Source organism: Hyperoodon ampullatus (assembly GCF_949752795.1).
Source record: "Hyperoodon ampullatus genome assembly, chromosome: X".
NCBI lineage: Eukaryota > Metazoa > Chordata > Mammalia > Artiodactyla > Ziphiidae > Hyperoodon > Hyperoodon ampullatus.
In genome coordinates this window covers 92,934,375-92,951,217 of record NC_136913.1, presented here as the reverse complement: position 1 = coordinate 92,951,217, position 16,843 = coordinate 92,934,375, and the positions used below count along the sequence as shown (strand labels likewise).

Here is a 16,843-nt window from a genome sequence, read left to right as displayed (position 1 = left end):
TAGTTTTATTTTAAAAACTGTTACACTGTTTTCCAGAGAGACTGTACCATTTTACATACCCACCAGCAATGTATGAGTAATCTAATTTGTCTGCGTCCTCAACATTTGGTATTTTCACTTTTTTTTTTCATTTTAACCATTCTGATAGATGTGTAGTGAGATCACTGAAGTTTTAATTTGCATTTTCCTAATGGCTAATGATGTTGAGCATCTTTTCATGTGCTTATTTGTCATGAGTATATCTTCTTTGATGAAATGTCTGTTCTTGCCTTTTGTCCATTTTCTAATTAGATTTTTTTTTACTGTTGTTTTGAGAGTTCATTATATATTCTAGATACTAGTCCTTTGCTAGCTATGTGGTTTGCATATATTTTCTCCTACTCTGTACCTTGCTTCTTCTTAACAGAGTTGTTCACAGGACAAAAGTTTTTAAAATTAAGTCCAGTTTATCAGATTTTCCTTTTATGGATCATGCTTTTGGTGTGAAGTCTAAGAACTTTTTGTGTAGTCCTATATACCCCCAATTTTCTCCTCTGTTTTTTCCTACAAGTTTTATTGTTTTGTATTTTATATTTAAGGCTGTGATCCATTTTGAGTTAATTTTTGTATAAGCTGTGAGCTTTAGATCAACGTTATTTTTTTCCTCTATGGATATCAAATTGTTTTCTGGGATCTCTATTCCGTAGATCTATATGTCTTTCCCTCCACCAATACCACACTCTCTTAATCAATGTAGCTGTATAGTAAGCCTTAATATCTTGGAGAGTAATTTCTCCCACTTTATTTTTCTCCATCAAGGTTGTTTTAGCTATTTTAATTCCTTTGCATTTCCATGAAAATTTGCTGGGATTTGATAGGAATTACATTAAATTTATAGATCAATTTGGGGGAAAATTAACATCTTTACTGTGTTGATTCTTCTCATCCAGGAACATAGTATGTCTCAATATTTATTTAGGTCTTCTTTGAGTTCTTTCATCAGCATTTTGTAATTTTCAGCACCCACATCATGTATATGTTTTGGTTTTGTTAGACTTATACCTAAGTATTTCATTTTATTTGTAGTGATTGTAAATGATATTGCATTTTAAATTCTGGTTTCCACATGTTCATTTTTAGTACATAAAAACACAATTTTTATATGTTGATCTTGTATGCCTGCTGAACCCACTTCTAGGAGTTTGGTATTTTGGGGTTTTGTTTTGTTTTTGATTCCTTGGGATTTTCTACATAGGTAGTTACATCATCTGCAAAAAGGGACAATTTTATTTTTTCCTTCCCCATCTGTATGCTATTTATGTCTTTTTCTCACAGTACACTGGTTAGAACTTCAGGACCATGTTGAATAAGAGTGGTGAGAACAACAACAACAAAAAGAGTGGTGAGAACAAACATCTTTGCCCTGCTTCTGAGTTTAGTCTTTCACTGGAAGTATGACTTTAGGTATAGGTTTTTTTGTAGATGCTTTTTATCAAATTGAGGTAATTCCACTCTTTTCCTGACTTTTTTATCATTAATTTTTATTATTAACGAGTACTGGATTTTGTCAAATGCTTTTTCTACATCAATTGATATAATCATATGATTTTTCTTCTTTAACTTGTTGATATGGTGGATTACATTGACACATTTTTGTTTGTTTGTTTGTTTTGTTTTGGGTTTTCTTTTTTTGCGGTATGCGGGCCTCTCACTGTTGTGGCCTCTCCCGTTGCGAAGCACAGGCTTTGGATGCACAGGCTCAGCGGCCACGGCTGACAGGCCCAGCCGCTCCGCGGCATGTGGGATCTTCCCAGACCGGGGCACGAACCCATGTCCCCTGCATCGGCAGGCAGACTCTCAACCACTGCGCCACCAGGGAAGCCCTACATTGACACATTTTTAAACATTGATTCAACCTTACATTTATGGAATAAATTCTACTTGGTCCCGGTTTCTAGTTCCTTTTATATGTTGTTGGATTTGGTTTGCTAGAATTTTCTTGAGGATTTTTAAGTGTTTGAGAGATTTTTTTTAATTGTTATTTTATATTGGAGTATAGTTTATTTACAATGTTGTGTTAGTTTTAGTTATACATATACATATATCTATTCTTTTTCAGATTCTTTCCCATGTAGGTTATTACAGAGGTTTGAGTTGATTTTTGTTCATAGTTAGAGGTAGGGGGTCAACTTCAGTTCCATGTAGATATGCAGTTGTCCCTGTATTGTTTGCTGAAAAAGACTATGCTTCCCCCCATTTTATTGTCTTGGCACCTTGGTTAAAAACGAATTGACCATAAATATAAGGTTTTATTTTTGGACTTCATTTCTGTTCCATTGATCTCTATGGCTATCCTATGCTAATACCATGCTGTCTCGATTACTGTAGCTTTGTATTATGTTTTAAAATTGGATGGTGTAATTCCTGCAATTTATTATTCTTTTTCAGATTGCTTTGGCTATTCTGGGTCTTTTGTCTTTCCATGTAAATTTTAAAGCTTGTCTATATCTACATAAGTAGACTTCTGGAATTTTCATAGGCATTGCATTGAATTTGTAGATCAATTTGTGAAGAATTGACATCTTAACACTATTGAGTCTTTCAATCCATGAACATGGAATATCTCTTCATTTTTTTAGATCTTCTTTAGTTTCTCTTAGCAATGATTTATAGTTTCCAGTGTACACGTCTTATAGTTCATTTGCTAAGTTTATTCCTGAGTGTTTTAATTCTTTTTTATGCTACTGTGAATGGAGTTGTTTTATTAATTTCACTTTCATATTGTTCAGTACAATTACTTTTTTAATAATGTCAAATGTATATGGCATTGTTCCCATCAAATTTTGACTATTACTAGCATTTTACTTCTAGTATGATGTATAATTTAATAGGCCTGCAGGGACAATCACTGACGCATATCATGGGACCAGAACTCTGGGCAGTTAAGTGCCTAGGTGCAGTTTTTGCCCTTAAAGAATGAAACTCCTGAAAAATGTAAAGTATGTTCATACAGAGATAGTCTTGAGAATTCAATTTGAAGCCATGACAAAATATTTATGGTAAGCCTTTCAATAATGCTGACTTGTGTTTCTCGACATTTCATTGATTTATAAAAATGTTTATAAAAGTACTCTTTTGCATTTAATATGTATCAATCAGCAAATTAAGTAGTTTGTGCTTATGTTGACACTTCTGGCCTCAAGTTAATGGTTTGTTGTAGTGCTCATTTGTGTTTCTGTCACATTGAAAAATGTTATTCAGGGGTAAAAAATTGGTCCCTGCAGTTAGTTATTACAACAGAAAGGAGATGTGTTTTCCCAGACTGTTCTCCTAGCCTTTCAATAGACAACCATCATTTAAATCACTTGTTCTTAAAAGGTGTGATCTTACAGAATGCCTATATGTCATCAGATAGAATGAGGTATTATACCTCAAAAACTGCAAAACATTGGTTCTTTTCCAATTGGCTGAATAAAATTAAAGTATATTGTTCCTCATTTTTTAGTTTTTCTCTTGTAAAGTTTTCCTTAAATTTTTGGCACCAGTTATTGCTTATCAACCAGTGAGCATTAATGACTACTAAAACAAATGACCAAATTTATTTGTGCACATTAACAGATAAACTCAGATTATCACAGTTACTTCAACAGCTTATTTTTACTGCATAAAGTTACTGTTCTATATGGTGAAACTAATGGTATTTTGTGTTGTTCTGCCCCTGAGCAAATTAAGGACCACCAAGTTAAATAAATCATTAGAAAGGAACTGAAATGTGAAAATATTCAGTGTACTAATTTGCTTATAGGCAGCAAGGACCTACCAAAATCCACACATTCAATTTCATGACCATCCTGTAGGACACTTTTAGGCTGTAATGAGTTAAAAGCAGTTAGCACTTCTCTTCAACAAAATAGAAATGTCAGGTAGACTGTTACTTCCCTGAAAGCTAGGGAGAGCAAATCAAGAACAGTCTTGTGCAATAGTTTCCAACCAGACAGAGGCATGTTTTTCTCTTCCTCTGTATTTTCTAATACTTAAAGCTATTAAAATTGACATGTATGGGACTCCCCTGGCTGTCCAGTGGTTAAGACTCCGTACTTCCACTGCAGGGGGCATGGGTTCAATCCCTGGTCGGGGAACTAAGATCCCACAAGCGCACGGCGTGGCCAAAAAAAAAAAAAAATTTGACATGTAAAGTTTTGTCAATCATATGTTGAAGGGAGAATGTAAGTTATGTTCCTGGGATATTTTGTCCTCTGAGTAATGATGTGTGTCTTTTCCCCTTATAGGCATGCTGCAAAGGAATGTAGAAGAGGTACAAGTTTTCGAGTATCGTCATTACAAGGAGCAGGAATGCAATGTCAGGATTGCTTTTGATTGAATGACCTTATCTTCAGCATGCTGTTTTTGGATTATACATTACCTACAAATTTTGATGGTTTTTGTTAGAGTAGTATTTACAGTTAATATTTAATCTTTGGTGGCAATAAAGGCTGCATGTATTTTTCCCCCACTTAAATATTGTGCTGTTGGGAATGATACTGTAGTTTGTCTTTTAGTATTAGCAAATCAAAACTATATCAGCTCTTCTGTCTAGACAGCAGCCTATTTGATGTTGACTCTGTGTGTGCAATTCATGGCTTACTCTGCTAGATTCCATATCTTACCGCCAGCACACATTGTCCTTTTCACTCCAACCAGCTCATAAAGAAATGTTTGCCAAAAAATAGATGCCAACCAGTCCTTACTGGGTGCCTGTTAACATTCAACGTATAGTGTTAGCTACTGTAAAGTCTCTCTCCTCAAAAGAACTTAATGTCTACTTTGAGATATACTTAATGCCTGTCTGTATAAAAAAAACAGTATAGACAACACAAGGAAGTGTGTTATGAAGTACAGAAAGTATGCAATAGAAATTCAGAGAAGGGAGGAAGAGTTAGGATGGATTAGGGACTTGATTTAGGTTATTTTAAAAAGGGTATGGTTCAGGCAATTCATTTATTTTTGATGTCCAGATAATCTGGTGTTTTACTTGGCTTTAGCATATGATTTATAGTTGTGGGTTTTGTGTATTTGTGTATTTGTTTTTCAAGAAAAAGCGTTGTTCTTAGCTTGGAAACAGTCTGATTTCTTGTGTTTCATGTTTTACCTAAGTCATAAATAAAGGCAATGCTCTGAAAAATAAAAGTATAACAATAAAATAAACTACTTAAAAGTTTTTGAGTGACTAAAGCTTAATTGCCTGTAATTCCTGAGCTGAATTTCTGTTGCACTGACTGAACATGACCATCCTGAAGGGTACATATTATGGAAAGAATATATTTTTGAAATGAGTATTAGTGATTTACATCACCTTATGAGTAAACCAAATATCAGAACTTACATGGCCTCTTTTTTTCCTACCCACACTTCTCAAAGTAGCAGCTTCTAATGAGGTAAGTTTTCATTACCTCTCAGAATTACAGAGACCATTTAATTTTATGGATGATTTCTGTAGGTAAACAGCTTTTGAGTATTATCTTGAGTAATCTTTAATGTTTGAATACAATATTGTTATCCTAGATAAAGACATTTCCCCTATTGTTTTTGGCAATTCAACTCTTGTAGTCTGTGAATACGTTAAGTTCCACATTCAGTAAAGAGAACATAGTATATAGAAGGAAATACTAGATTTATTCTTGCCCCTGCTTAATTAACTGGACAGATAATTTCATTTGGAGCATTATCTTTTGTCTATAACATGAAGAAAGAGTTGGACCATATGAAGGTTTTCCCAACGGGAAGAAACTAGTTTTCATTTCTCACAAGTTTTTTGATTCCTTTATGTCTTTTCACTACAAGTACTTGCTTACTGTAAACTTCCTCAGTAAAATAAAGAAAGAGGAGGCTACAGTACTCCTATTGACTTTGCATTGGGAGTTCTAATATTTTTTTCAGGACATAAAAGAGGCATGTGATACAGAGTAAAGTAAGTCAGAAAGAGAAAACCAAATACCGTATGCTAACACATATATATGTTATATGTGTTAGTGGTTATGAAGAACCTAGGGGCAGGATGGGAATAAAGACGAAGACCTACCAGAGAATGGACTTGAGGATATGGGGAGGGGGAAGGGTAAACTCGGACAAAGTGAAAGAGCAGCATGGACATATATACACTACCGAACGTAAAATAGATAGCTAGTGGGAAGCAGCCGCATAGCACAAGGAGATCAGCTCAGTGCTTTGTGACCACCTAGAGGGGTGGGATAGGGAGAGTGGGAGGGAGGGAGACGCAAGAGGGAAGAGATATGGAAGAGATATGGGGACATACGTATATGTATAACTGATTCACTTTCTTATAAAGCAGAAACTAACACACCATTGTAAAGCAATTATACTCCAATAAAGATGTTTTTTAAAAAGGCTAAAAAAAAAAAAGAGGCATGTGAATGGCAAGTGGCTTCCAGATCAATGCAGTAATACTGTGGGTTTACTGGTAGATCTCAGTGTACTGTTTGGAGCCTTGGACTAAATCGTTTTTAAGGTTCCTTCTGACTCTGGTTCTAACATGTGTCTAAAAGACATGGCATGGTTGAACAGATATTAATTAAAAGAAATAACCTATTCTTGACAGTAATTTTAAGGCTACATTTATGTTAGGTACTGGAATCTTGAGACCCCTCTCCCCCACAGCCATTGTTAAAGAGCAGCTAAGATATTAGCTGAAGGAGAATTCTTAAATTTGTCGTGCTGACACTTTCCCAGTGCTTATCTACTTTTTTTGTCCTCTGAAAAAGACAGCATTTATGCTATCTCATTTGGAAGATTTGAAAGACATGCACAGTTGTTTACTCTTAATATTAGATGAATGATGCTATCCCTCTTCAAGAGAAGATTTTTGGTTTTAGCATCTTCTTTCATATCTGGAAATTATAATTGCTTCATAATGTATTCATCAGAAGTGTGCTGTGAACAAAGCACCTAAAAAGGACAAAGCCTGAAAATATGTCTATGTTAAGGAGGAACTTCTGGCTTAATTAAACTAACCTTGTTAAATTGTCAGAAAGACAAGTGAGGCATATTTTTCAGTTTGTCATAAACTCTTCTGGGGGTGAAATTGTGAAATTACCTCGTGCTAAGATCTCTGTGGCCATGAATAACATCTAGAAATCTCAAAGCTTTTAATATACTGTCTGATATCCTTTTGAAGTGGGGAGAGGATGCTGTGGGGAAATGGAATAGCTATTATTCCACAGGTAATAAATTTGGCAGAGCTAGAAATAGCCTGGTTTTCCTTCTAGTGCAATTTTCTGAATGTTTGTCCCTTGGTACCTACCACTCGGACTGGCTACAGTTATACACAGGTACATAGATTACTTCCTTATGACCTTGCTTTGTAGTTGTAATTCCACCCCATGTATGTCTTTTTAGCCATTCATTCTCCACTCATCCCACCTAGTGGATTTGTAATGTAGTGTGTATCACTTCAGTACCAATAGAATGTATGTTTTATAGGAAGTTGTATACAAGTCTGGTGTGGTGGTCAGTGTACTAATCTGTTCCACCCTTTGCCGCCTTCCCAGGGGACAGACACACTAGCAACTTTGGTGTATTCTTCCATGTCCTTGTTGATCAATGTGTCAATTGGACACTTTGGTTGAGCAGCAGAATTCAGCCCACCACCATATAGGATTTACTTAATGCGGGTTATGTTATGACCCACACTTTGTTTTTGCTTAGATTCCATCCCTGTTCTGTGCCAAAACCACAAAATGGTGCATGTTAGAGCTGCATTCATTCACCTGTGTGCTTCAAGAGCACAGTCATTTGCATATGCTAGGTCTTGGATAACTCTAGTACTTTCCATGACATTCTCATCTGTTAGAAATTCTCAGGATAGGAAGTATAATGTCTTCCAGTAGCTGCTCTTTGGTCTTATCCTCTAACTTGAGTGTGGCAATACAGACAGTTTGAATAAGTCTGAACCTACTGGATAAACTTGGAATATTTTCTCATAGATGACCACACTGCAAGTGATTTTAAAACCATTCTTTTGGGCTTCCCTGGTGGCACAGTGGTTGAGAGTCCGCCTGCCGATGCAGGGGACACGGGTTCGTGCCCCGGTCCGGGAGGATCCCACATGCCGCGGAGCGGCTGGGCCCATGAGCCATGGCTGCTGAGCCTGCGCGTCCGGAGCCTGTGCTCCACAACGGGAGAGGCCACAACAGTGAGAGGCCTGTGTACCACACAAAAAAAAACAAAAACAAAAAAAACATTCTTTTGTATGGTACTTTATAGTCACCCTATTCTGAAGAATTATCCCCATTTTACAGATGAGGAAACCAGCCTAGACCAGTTAAAGAAACTTAATGAAATTTACATAGTCTTGTAACTTGCCAAACAAAAGTTCAAGTCCAGGTTGCCTACTATGTTATATTGGGAACTGAGAATCCAAGCAGTATGACCCCCCCAAACCCATGATCCTTTTCTTCTTTGGCTCTCTGTGATATAAGAAGGGTTCTCTTTAATTAAAAAATATATTGACTAGGTAATATAATCATGTGGTTCAAAATTCAAGAAGAAAAAGTGAAAAGTTTTATCCCTCACCATCCAGTTCCCTTAACCCGGAATCATTTACTTATCACTGTCTTATGTTTTCCCAGAGGTATTTTATTGCATATACAAGCAAACACATACATATATTCCTGCTTTTTTAAAAACTAAAATGGAAGCATACTATACACATCGTGTTGTACCTTGTTTTTGCACTAAATATATTTTAGAGATTGTTCAGTAGCAGTCCATAGAGAACTTTGTCATCTTTGGTACTGCTGCATAGTTTTCCATTGAATGGATGTATAACATTCATGGATATTTAAGTTGTTTCCAATATTTTGTTATTATAAACAAGGTTGCATGACTAATTTTATATGTATACAAAATTTTATAATATATAGTTTATAAAATTGTATAGCCTATAATTAGATATGTACACATACAATTAATTTCTTGAGGATACATAGTATTGAGGATAAGTTGAATTGTTGCTTTAAAGGAAATGTGAATTTATGATTTAAATTGTATCCTCAAGTTGCCTTCCACAGAGGTACCAATTTATGTTTCTACCAGCAGTGTACTGAGAATGCCTGTTTCCCCTCAATCTCAACAAAACAAGTGTGTTCTCAAACTTGTGGATCTTTACTAATCTGGTGGGTGAAAAATGTTATTTTAATGTGCTTTTAGAAAATAAACTTTATTTTTTAAGAGAAGTTTTAGATTCACAGAAAAGTTGCATAGTACAGAGTTCTGTATTCCTCCACTCAGTTTTATTTAGTGTTTACATCTTAAATAACTCTTGTATATTTGTCACAGCTAATGAACCTTATTATTAACTAAAGTGCATAGTTTATTGATATTTCCATATTTTTTACCTAGGGCCCTTTTCTGTCCCAGGATCCCACATTACATTTGGTCATCATGTCTCCTTTGATTCTTTTGGTTGTGACAGATGCTCAGACTTTCCATGTTTTTGATGACCTTGACAGTTTTGAGGAGTACACATCAGGTATTTTATAGTCAGTGTACTTTGAAATTTACATGTCACTTGTGAGATTAAACATCTTTCTTTTCATGTACTTAAGGACATTTGTATTTCCATTTCCGGGAACTAGGGGCCCATTCCCTTAACCACTGTGCTCTACCACTCTCTTGATTCATCGTAATTATCAATAAAAACATTCATGGGCCTGAATACACGTGGGTTTCTGATTCTCAGGATAGGAAGTACAATGTCTTAGCCTCTGTTAGAGACATAGTAGAACCATTTGTGCTAGTGATGTGGTCAAACTTGAGTCTGATCACTCTGGTAACACTGCAGAGGATGAACCAGAGGCTCAACTGGAAACAGCAGGTAGGTGGGATCCTTGAAAGCAGAAGCAGGGTTGATAGGGACACATTTGACGGAAATTAGAGGGGCCAGGATCTGGTGATACTGAATGAGAGAGTCAAGAATTCAAAGGCGACTCCTAGGTTTATGAGCTGGATATTTTGGATGTTACCTTTAACGTATACAAGAAATCCAAGAGAAATACTTAAACAATTCACAGTATACCGGTTGCTCAGTACGTGCTCTCGGTTCCTAGCTATGCGAGACTACAATTCCCAGAGCCCTGTGCTCCACCACAATCCCCTTAGAGTCGGCCGCGCAGAGTTCTGGGACTTGAAGTCCGCGGCCTATTTACCCAAGTTAGAGCTAGGGGCCTGTGGAAACATGAAGAGGTAAGGGCTTGTCTGAGAGCAGACGGCGAAGGGAGCTCTGTTCTATCTTTTAACTCTTCAAGTGGCTTTTGTTACTTTGGGTTTGGGGTATGTCACGTTCTGGGGACGCGGTTTCGTGTGAGCGGGAAGACAAAGGAGGAGGGAAAAGGGGAGACGGGCTGGACAGGCCTGTAGGGCGAAGTTCAGGAAGGGCCGCCGCTGCTGCCGGTCCCCGTAGGCATGCCCTCCCGGCACAGGCACCTAGGCAACGGCGCCGGCCCCGGGACGGATGCTGTGGCTCCTTCCTATTTCAGACGGACCCACCCAGGTAAAAGGGTCTTGGCCGCTTGATGAAACCGGCCTGCGCTGGAGAAACGCGGGCCAGCTCCTCCCTGTCCCGCCCTACCTCCACCCCATTCTCAGAAAGGGGCCCAGGGTGGGCGCGTTTATTCGCAGTGTTTGTGTGTTACAGAGGACTTTCTCGGGCTCAGAGACCATGTAGCATTTTCAGGTCTTAAAGTAAGCAAGTGATACTTTGTTTTTACAAATTTAGAAGCAGGGTGCCAAACCGGTACCACGTATTGTAAGAAAAGAAAGGCACCGCTGCGAGCGGTTCCCCCTACTGGTTCTGCAGGAAATGGCAGCTTTAACGTGGCTGGTCTTTGTTGAAAGCCTGAGCTTAACAATTATTGACAGTACACAAAGCCTTTTTAAAGGATCCTCATTAAATTAGTTTTGTATTCATTCTGCAAGTAGAATAATCACTCTGGAATAGAGCGGTGCGTTTAAATTCTTACTGTTATAATGCTCTCCTGCACTGTCAGTTTCTGCATCTTTTTCAAAAAAAGTTTCTGATTTTCCTTGTCTCAAAATGACTTTTAAAAAATGTTTATGATATCTTTCATACATGCAAAATAATGTATATATATAGGTTAAGGAATAATAATAGACTCGTACTCACTACAAGCTTTAGAAATAGAACATTACCAGTATCAGTAGCATGGATGCTGTATCGTTTGATAACAGCAGTATCATTGATACAGTATTCATAGAACATTACCAGTATCAGAAGTCCCCTGTGTGCCCTTCCCTGAGTGCTTCTCTTCCCTCCCTGAGGGGATCACTAGCCAGTATTTTGCGTTAATCATTCCCTTGCTTTTTTCTTTTTAAATAGTTTTATCACATACGAATTTATATCTAAACAAAGTGTTGCTAGTGTTATCCCATTTTCAACTTTACACAGACACATATTATATGAATTTTTCTGTGACTTGCTTTTTTTCACTCCACATTTCTTTTTGAAATTCATGTGTACTAATGTATTTAGCTATGGTTTATTCATTTCAAAGCCACTTTAAACTTAGCAAGAACTTTCAGAATTCTAAATAATAAGTAACGATTAAGATACTGAAAAGGAATTTTTGAAAACCCTGGGCCTATGGATACTTTAAAATTTCCCAAAGTTGGTATAAGTCTGTCTAAAGTATGGGAATCTTGCTTATAATTATGGGAGATACATCTTTTAGGTCTCATCATAACCCCAGTAGTAAAGGGCTATTTTTTAAGAAAGGTATTTAATATTTATTTTCCTCATGGAGTTAACTCACTTTGTTTTTGTCTTTTATAATCATTTGTTGCACACTTAAATGGTCCTGCTATTTCTTTACACTCAGAGTTTTAAATTATTTAGGGTTAGTTAGCTCATATTAGCATTACCTGGATTTCTACACAGTAGTGCTTAAGCTGTAAAATGTTATGACCCCCTTCATCTTTGTTTCTATACTCCCTTCTTTGGTAATCTTCTCCTCTCTCACAGCTCCAGATCCTGACAACACAGATGACTAAAGATTTCCATATGCAGCCTCAGACTCTTATCTGTGCAACAGTTCTGCTATCACTTTCCTTTTAGCCAGTATCACATTGTCACCTCAGACTCAGTATGTCTTTGAAGCATTCCTGATACTTCATGTTGGTATTTCAACTGTAATAGGTAGTTGACTCAACATGGCTAACACAATAATGACTTCCCTTTCCCAAACCATTGAGTCCATCTGGAGCTTCCTCTTTAGTTCATTGGTCCCATCTGTCAGTTACACAGCTTGAAATTCAGGGTTATCTTTCACTTCTCCCTTACCCCTACCTTCAAAAGGTCTTTCTCATCTAACCCTTCCTTTCAATTTCTATTACCACTCCAGTTTGTACTTTCATCACGTTATGCTTGATAAATTATAGTTTCCTAACTAATTCTTCTGGTTTCTTTCTTACTATTCCCTATTATTCCATAAGGCTTATTATAACCACATTCATTTTCCTAAACCATTGCTTGTACCATGTCACTTAACTACCTAATAAATTGCTTTCTAATACGTGTACATTAAGGTCCAGACCTCTTAGTTGGTGTATTTAAGGCCATTCACAGTCTGAGTCTAATTACCCTTCCAACATGATCTCCCAAGGCTCCCATACATGAATGCCAGCTAAATTGAACTTCTTATTATCCCCCAGAACATAGTTCTGTCTCTTCATACTCGTTCTCCCTGTTCTTTCCTTCATCATACTCAATCCTTCAAATGCCAGTGTAAGAATTACCTTTCCCAAGTCTTCATTTACAACCTTGCCTCCCAATTATCTTTCCTCTTTGAACTACTGATTTGGCATATGCTTCATAAAGAAGATATAAAATCTTTCTTCCTCTCTCTCTCCCTCTGTCCCTCTCTCTCTCCCTGTCCTTTTCCCTCTCCCTCTCTCTCCCTCCCTCCCTCCCTCCCTCTCTCTCTCTCTCTCTCTCCCCGCCCCCTTCCCCCCTGCCCCGCACATGCACTCAACACATACCTATCTGTTACCTTTCCCTAAATAAATTGCAAGCTTTTTGATGATAAAGACTCTGTCTTGAATATCTTTGACTCCATTAGTACCTAGCACAGTGCATTCATTGTGTGTAAACAGGTATTTAGTTAATGTTTGTGGAATGAATGATAAAGGACAACAAATAGAGAAGTGTCTTTGAACAAATGGGATCGCTAATGGTAGATAATATAGATGAAGAATATATTTTGAGATTAACGGTCTCTTCTACTTTCCACATATATTCTTGTATCTATTCCAGGGTAAATAGCTGTGTGAAGAGTGATGAGCATGTCCTGGAGGAGCTGGAAACAGAAGGGGAGAGGCAGCTGAAAAGCCTCCTTCAGCATCAACTTGATACCAGTGTCTCCATTGAGGAGTAGGTATTGATTTTGCAAACAGACTATCATAGATCCTCACCTCCAGGTGACAGACGCCTCTTAAAGTCTGGATGTAACACTCCTCTCCCAGCCCGCTTTCCTTGGCAGACTTCTACTTATTAGGCAGGGTTTTACTTCTGTGTCTCTTCCTCTAGAAAGCCTCCCATATCCCACTCTGTCTGGGCTAAGTACCTTTCCTGTGTCTTCCTTTAACATACATAGCACTTATAATCCAGTATCATCATTGCCTGTTTACTTGCCTGTCTTCTACAGTTCTTCCACAAAAGCAGAAACTGTTTTTATCTTTTTTACTGTTTAATCCTCGGTACCTGGCACAGTCTCTGATGCATAGTAGGTGCCCAATAAATAAATATTTGATTCAGTCATTAGTCCTGGATTACTGGTGGAGTTCCATATCATTACAGTGGTGCTTCAGCCTAGAAATAGTATGTGAGAGAGAAATTGCCACTGAGTTTCATTGTGCCTCTTAACGGCGAGCCCCATTTCTGTGAACTGTGGTAACTTGAAGATGTTCTTACTCTCTTCCTGCTTCTTTTGCAGATGTGTATCTAAGAAAGAGAGCTTTGCTCCTGGTACTATGTACAAGCCCTTTGGGAAGGAAGCAGCTGGAACTATGACTTTGTCCCAGTTCCAGACACTGCATGAGAAGGACCAGGAGACTGCTTCTCTCAGGGAACTAGGGCTTAATGAGACAGAAATCTTGATTTGGAAGAGCCATGTTTCAGGTGAAAAGGTGAGTGGGGCAAATTTTTTCTGGAGAATAAAAAGTAAGATCTTTTCATTTTGGTACTGAGAACCTTTTCATTTTTAGTTCTCACAACACTGAGCTTTGTGTCTGAATCTTCTTTGGTTTTTAGGATAGGGACCTTGGTAAAAGAGAAGCGGCTCCTTGACTTTTTTTTTTTTTTTTTTTTTTTTTTTTTGCGGTACACGGGCCTCTCACTGTTGTGGCCTCTCCCGTTGCGGAGCACAGCTCTGGACGCACAGGCTCAGCGGCCATGGCTCACGGGCCCAGCTGCTCCGCGGCATGTGGGATCTTCCTGGACCGGGGCACGAACCCGTGTCCCCTGCATCGGCAGGCGGACTCTCAACCACTGCGCCACCAGGGAAGCCCCTGCTCTTTGACTTTTTTTCCCCTAAACAAATGGGATTTTATTTTATTTTTTAAAAATTTTATTTATTTATTTTTGGCTGTGCCACGTGGCTTGTGAGATCTCAGTTCCCTGACCAGATGTTGAACCCGTGCCCTCGGCAGTGAAAGTGCAGAGTCGCAACCACTGGAGCGCAGGGTATTCCTGCTCCTTGACTTCTTAGCTAACATGTCTGTAAATGACCATTTCTGGGCCCTGATCATTTTCTTTCTTGTTTAAGGCATCAGATTGTCACTTTTAGGGTGTGTCCTCTGTGATATATGCCATCTCATTTCTCTTATTTCAGAGGGCGAGACTTAGGGCAACCCCTGAAGCAATACAGAACCGTCTTCAAGATATTGAGGAAAGAATCTCAGAGCGTCAGCGCATCCTTTGCCTGCCACAGAGATTTGCAAAGAGCAAACAGCTGACCCGGCGAGAAATGGAAATAGAAAATTCTTTATTTCAGGGAGCTGATCGTCACTCCTTCCTCAAGGCTCTTTATTACCAAGGTATGTGATCGCCACTGACTTGATATGTTCTTTCACTGACAGAAAGATTTAACATCAGGGCATTAACTGTGAAGAGTTAGTGAAGGGAGTAGGGGAAAGATGAAATATTGCTACTCTTGAGAAATGTATAGTCCCTTGAGAAAGACAAATATGTACCTCGTTAGTTGCAGTACTTCATGAAAATTGCTATTGTAGAGACGTGAATAAAATGCTGAGGGGACACAGGGATAGAACATCTAAGTCTGGGGGAGTCAGGAGTTGACATTTGTACCAAGTCTTGACTGATCAACAGGCACTTGTTAGGTAAATAGTGGGGAGAGGGCATTACAGATAGTGGGTGAGTAGGAATAGGATTGTGAAAGAACCTGGTGTGTCTAGGGAACAGTGAAAAGTTCAGTGTGGCAGGAAGTATAGGACACAGTGAGGACTGACAGGAGATGACACTGGAAAGGTAGGTGAGGCTAGATTGTGAAGGGTCTTTAGGTAGAACTATAAACTAGCACGAAATATATAGATAAATGGTGTGTGTCTTAATGAGAAGGAATGGGTTTAACAGGTAAGTTTTGCTAGGCACTGTGGAAGGTATGCAGAAGTTTAAGAAATGGTTCCTGACTTTGTGCCAATTGCTGGTTGCAGAGAGAAACATATAACATTTAGTAACAGTGCTAGATACAGTTGTTAAGGGCTGTAGGAGTTCAGAGGAGGGAAAGGCCACTGTGCATTGATTGGCATTACTGAACATGGCCTCTCAGAGGAGGTAAGATTTAAATGTTCTTTTAATACCACCAAGTCTTCAGGAAGGAGAGGGAAAGGCATTTCACTAGCAGCAGTTGTCGCAAGCACTATGGTGTGTTTGGAGGGGTCGTAAGAGACAAGGTTAGAAAGGAAGCTAAAATTTTTGAACTTTATTTGGCAGGTAGTATAGACCTATACAGACTTCGTTATTCAGTTAGTCATTTTGGATATGGTTAAAGGTCCTTGAGCCAGGGGTAACATGATAAAAGCAGTATTTGAAAGTGATTAATCTAGTGGCCAGTAAATAGGATGCACGAGAGGGAGAACTGGAAGCAGGGAGAACAATTTAGGAGGCATTACAGTCATTTCAGCAAGAAAAGCTGACTAGGATGATGGCAATGGAATTGGAAAGAGAAGTAGGTATGATTATAAGAGACATTACAAAAGAAGAATTGGTAAAACTTGTTGACTGAGAATGAAGGTCAGTGGAGAGAAATGTGTCAAAGATAGCCCAGGTGCTTCAACGCTGTGTAATTTAACAGTTGGCAAAATTAAGGAAGCCTTTATGGGGAAATTTTGAGGAAAGATGATGAGTTTGATTTTAAACATGTTAAATTTGTGAGACCGCAGGATCATCAAATGCAGATATCGAGGAGGCTGTTGGAAATGCAGCAGTGAAGCTCAGGGGAGAGGGCAGAACTAGATCCATAGAATTGGGGCTCATCTATGCTTAGACCATAGGTAAAGGCAACAGAATGAATGAATGATTTGTTAGAGACAGAGAGACCATAGACATGGAAGAGCAGTGGTGATGGAAGGAAAGAAAGAATGAACAAACAGCCTTTGGTGGAGAGACATTATAGCATATTGATTAAGAACACGGGCTCTGGAGGCAGACTGCTGGGAACATCCTGGCTCCCCCCGCTTACTAGCTATAAGATGTTGGGCAAGTTACCACTCTATGCTTCGTTTTCTTCATGAGAATATTAATGAGAATATTAAT

The 16,843-nt window shown here is 38.4% G+C and overlaps 1 protein-coding gene across 1 annotated transcript in view; it reads left to right on the top strand.

Annotated features, from left to right (window-relative positions):
- Window positions 1-10,328: 10,328 nt before the first annotated feature.
- RBM41 (RNA binding motif protein 41) overlaps window positions 10,329-16,843 on the top strand; it is a gene marked incomplete at both ends in the record, with an annotated part of 63,670 nt that continues 57,155 nt past the window's right edge. The window contains 4 exons of the mRNA XM_079727450.1: window positions 10,329-10,546; window positions 13,325-13,441; window positions 14,004-14,196; window positions 14,901-15,105. Coding sequence (XP_079583576.1) covers window positions 10,329-10,546; window positions 13,325-13,441; window positions 14,004-14,196; window positions 14,901-15,105 — 733 coding nt within the window. The remainder of the gene's footprint in view (window positions 10,547-13,324; window positions 13,442-14,003; window positions 14,197-14,900; window positions 15,106-16,843) is intronic.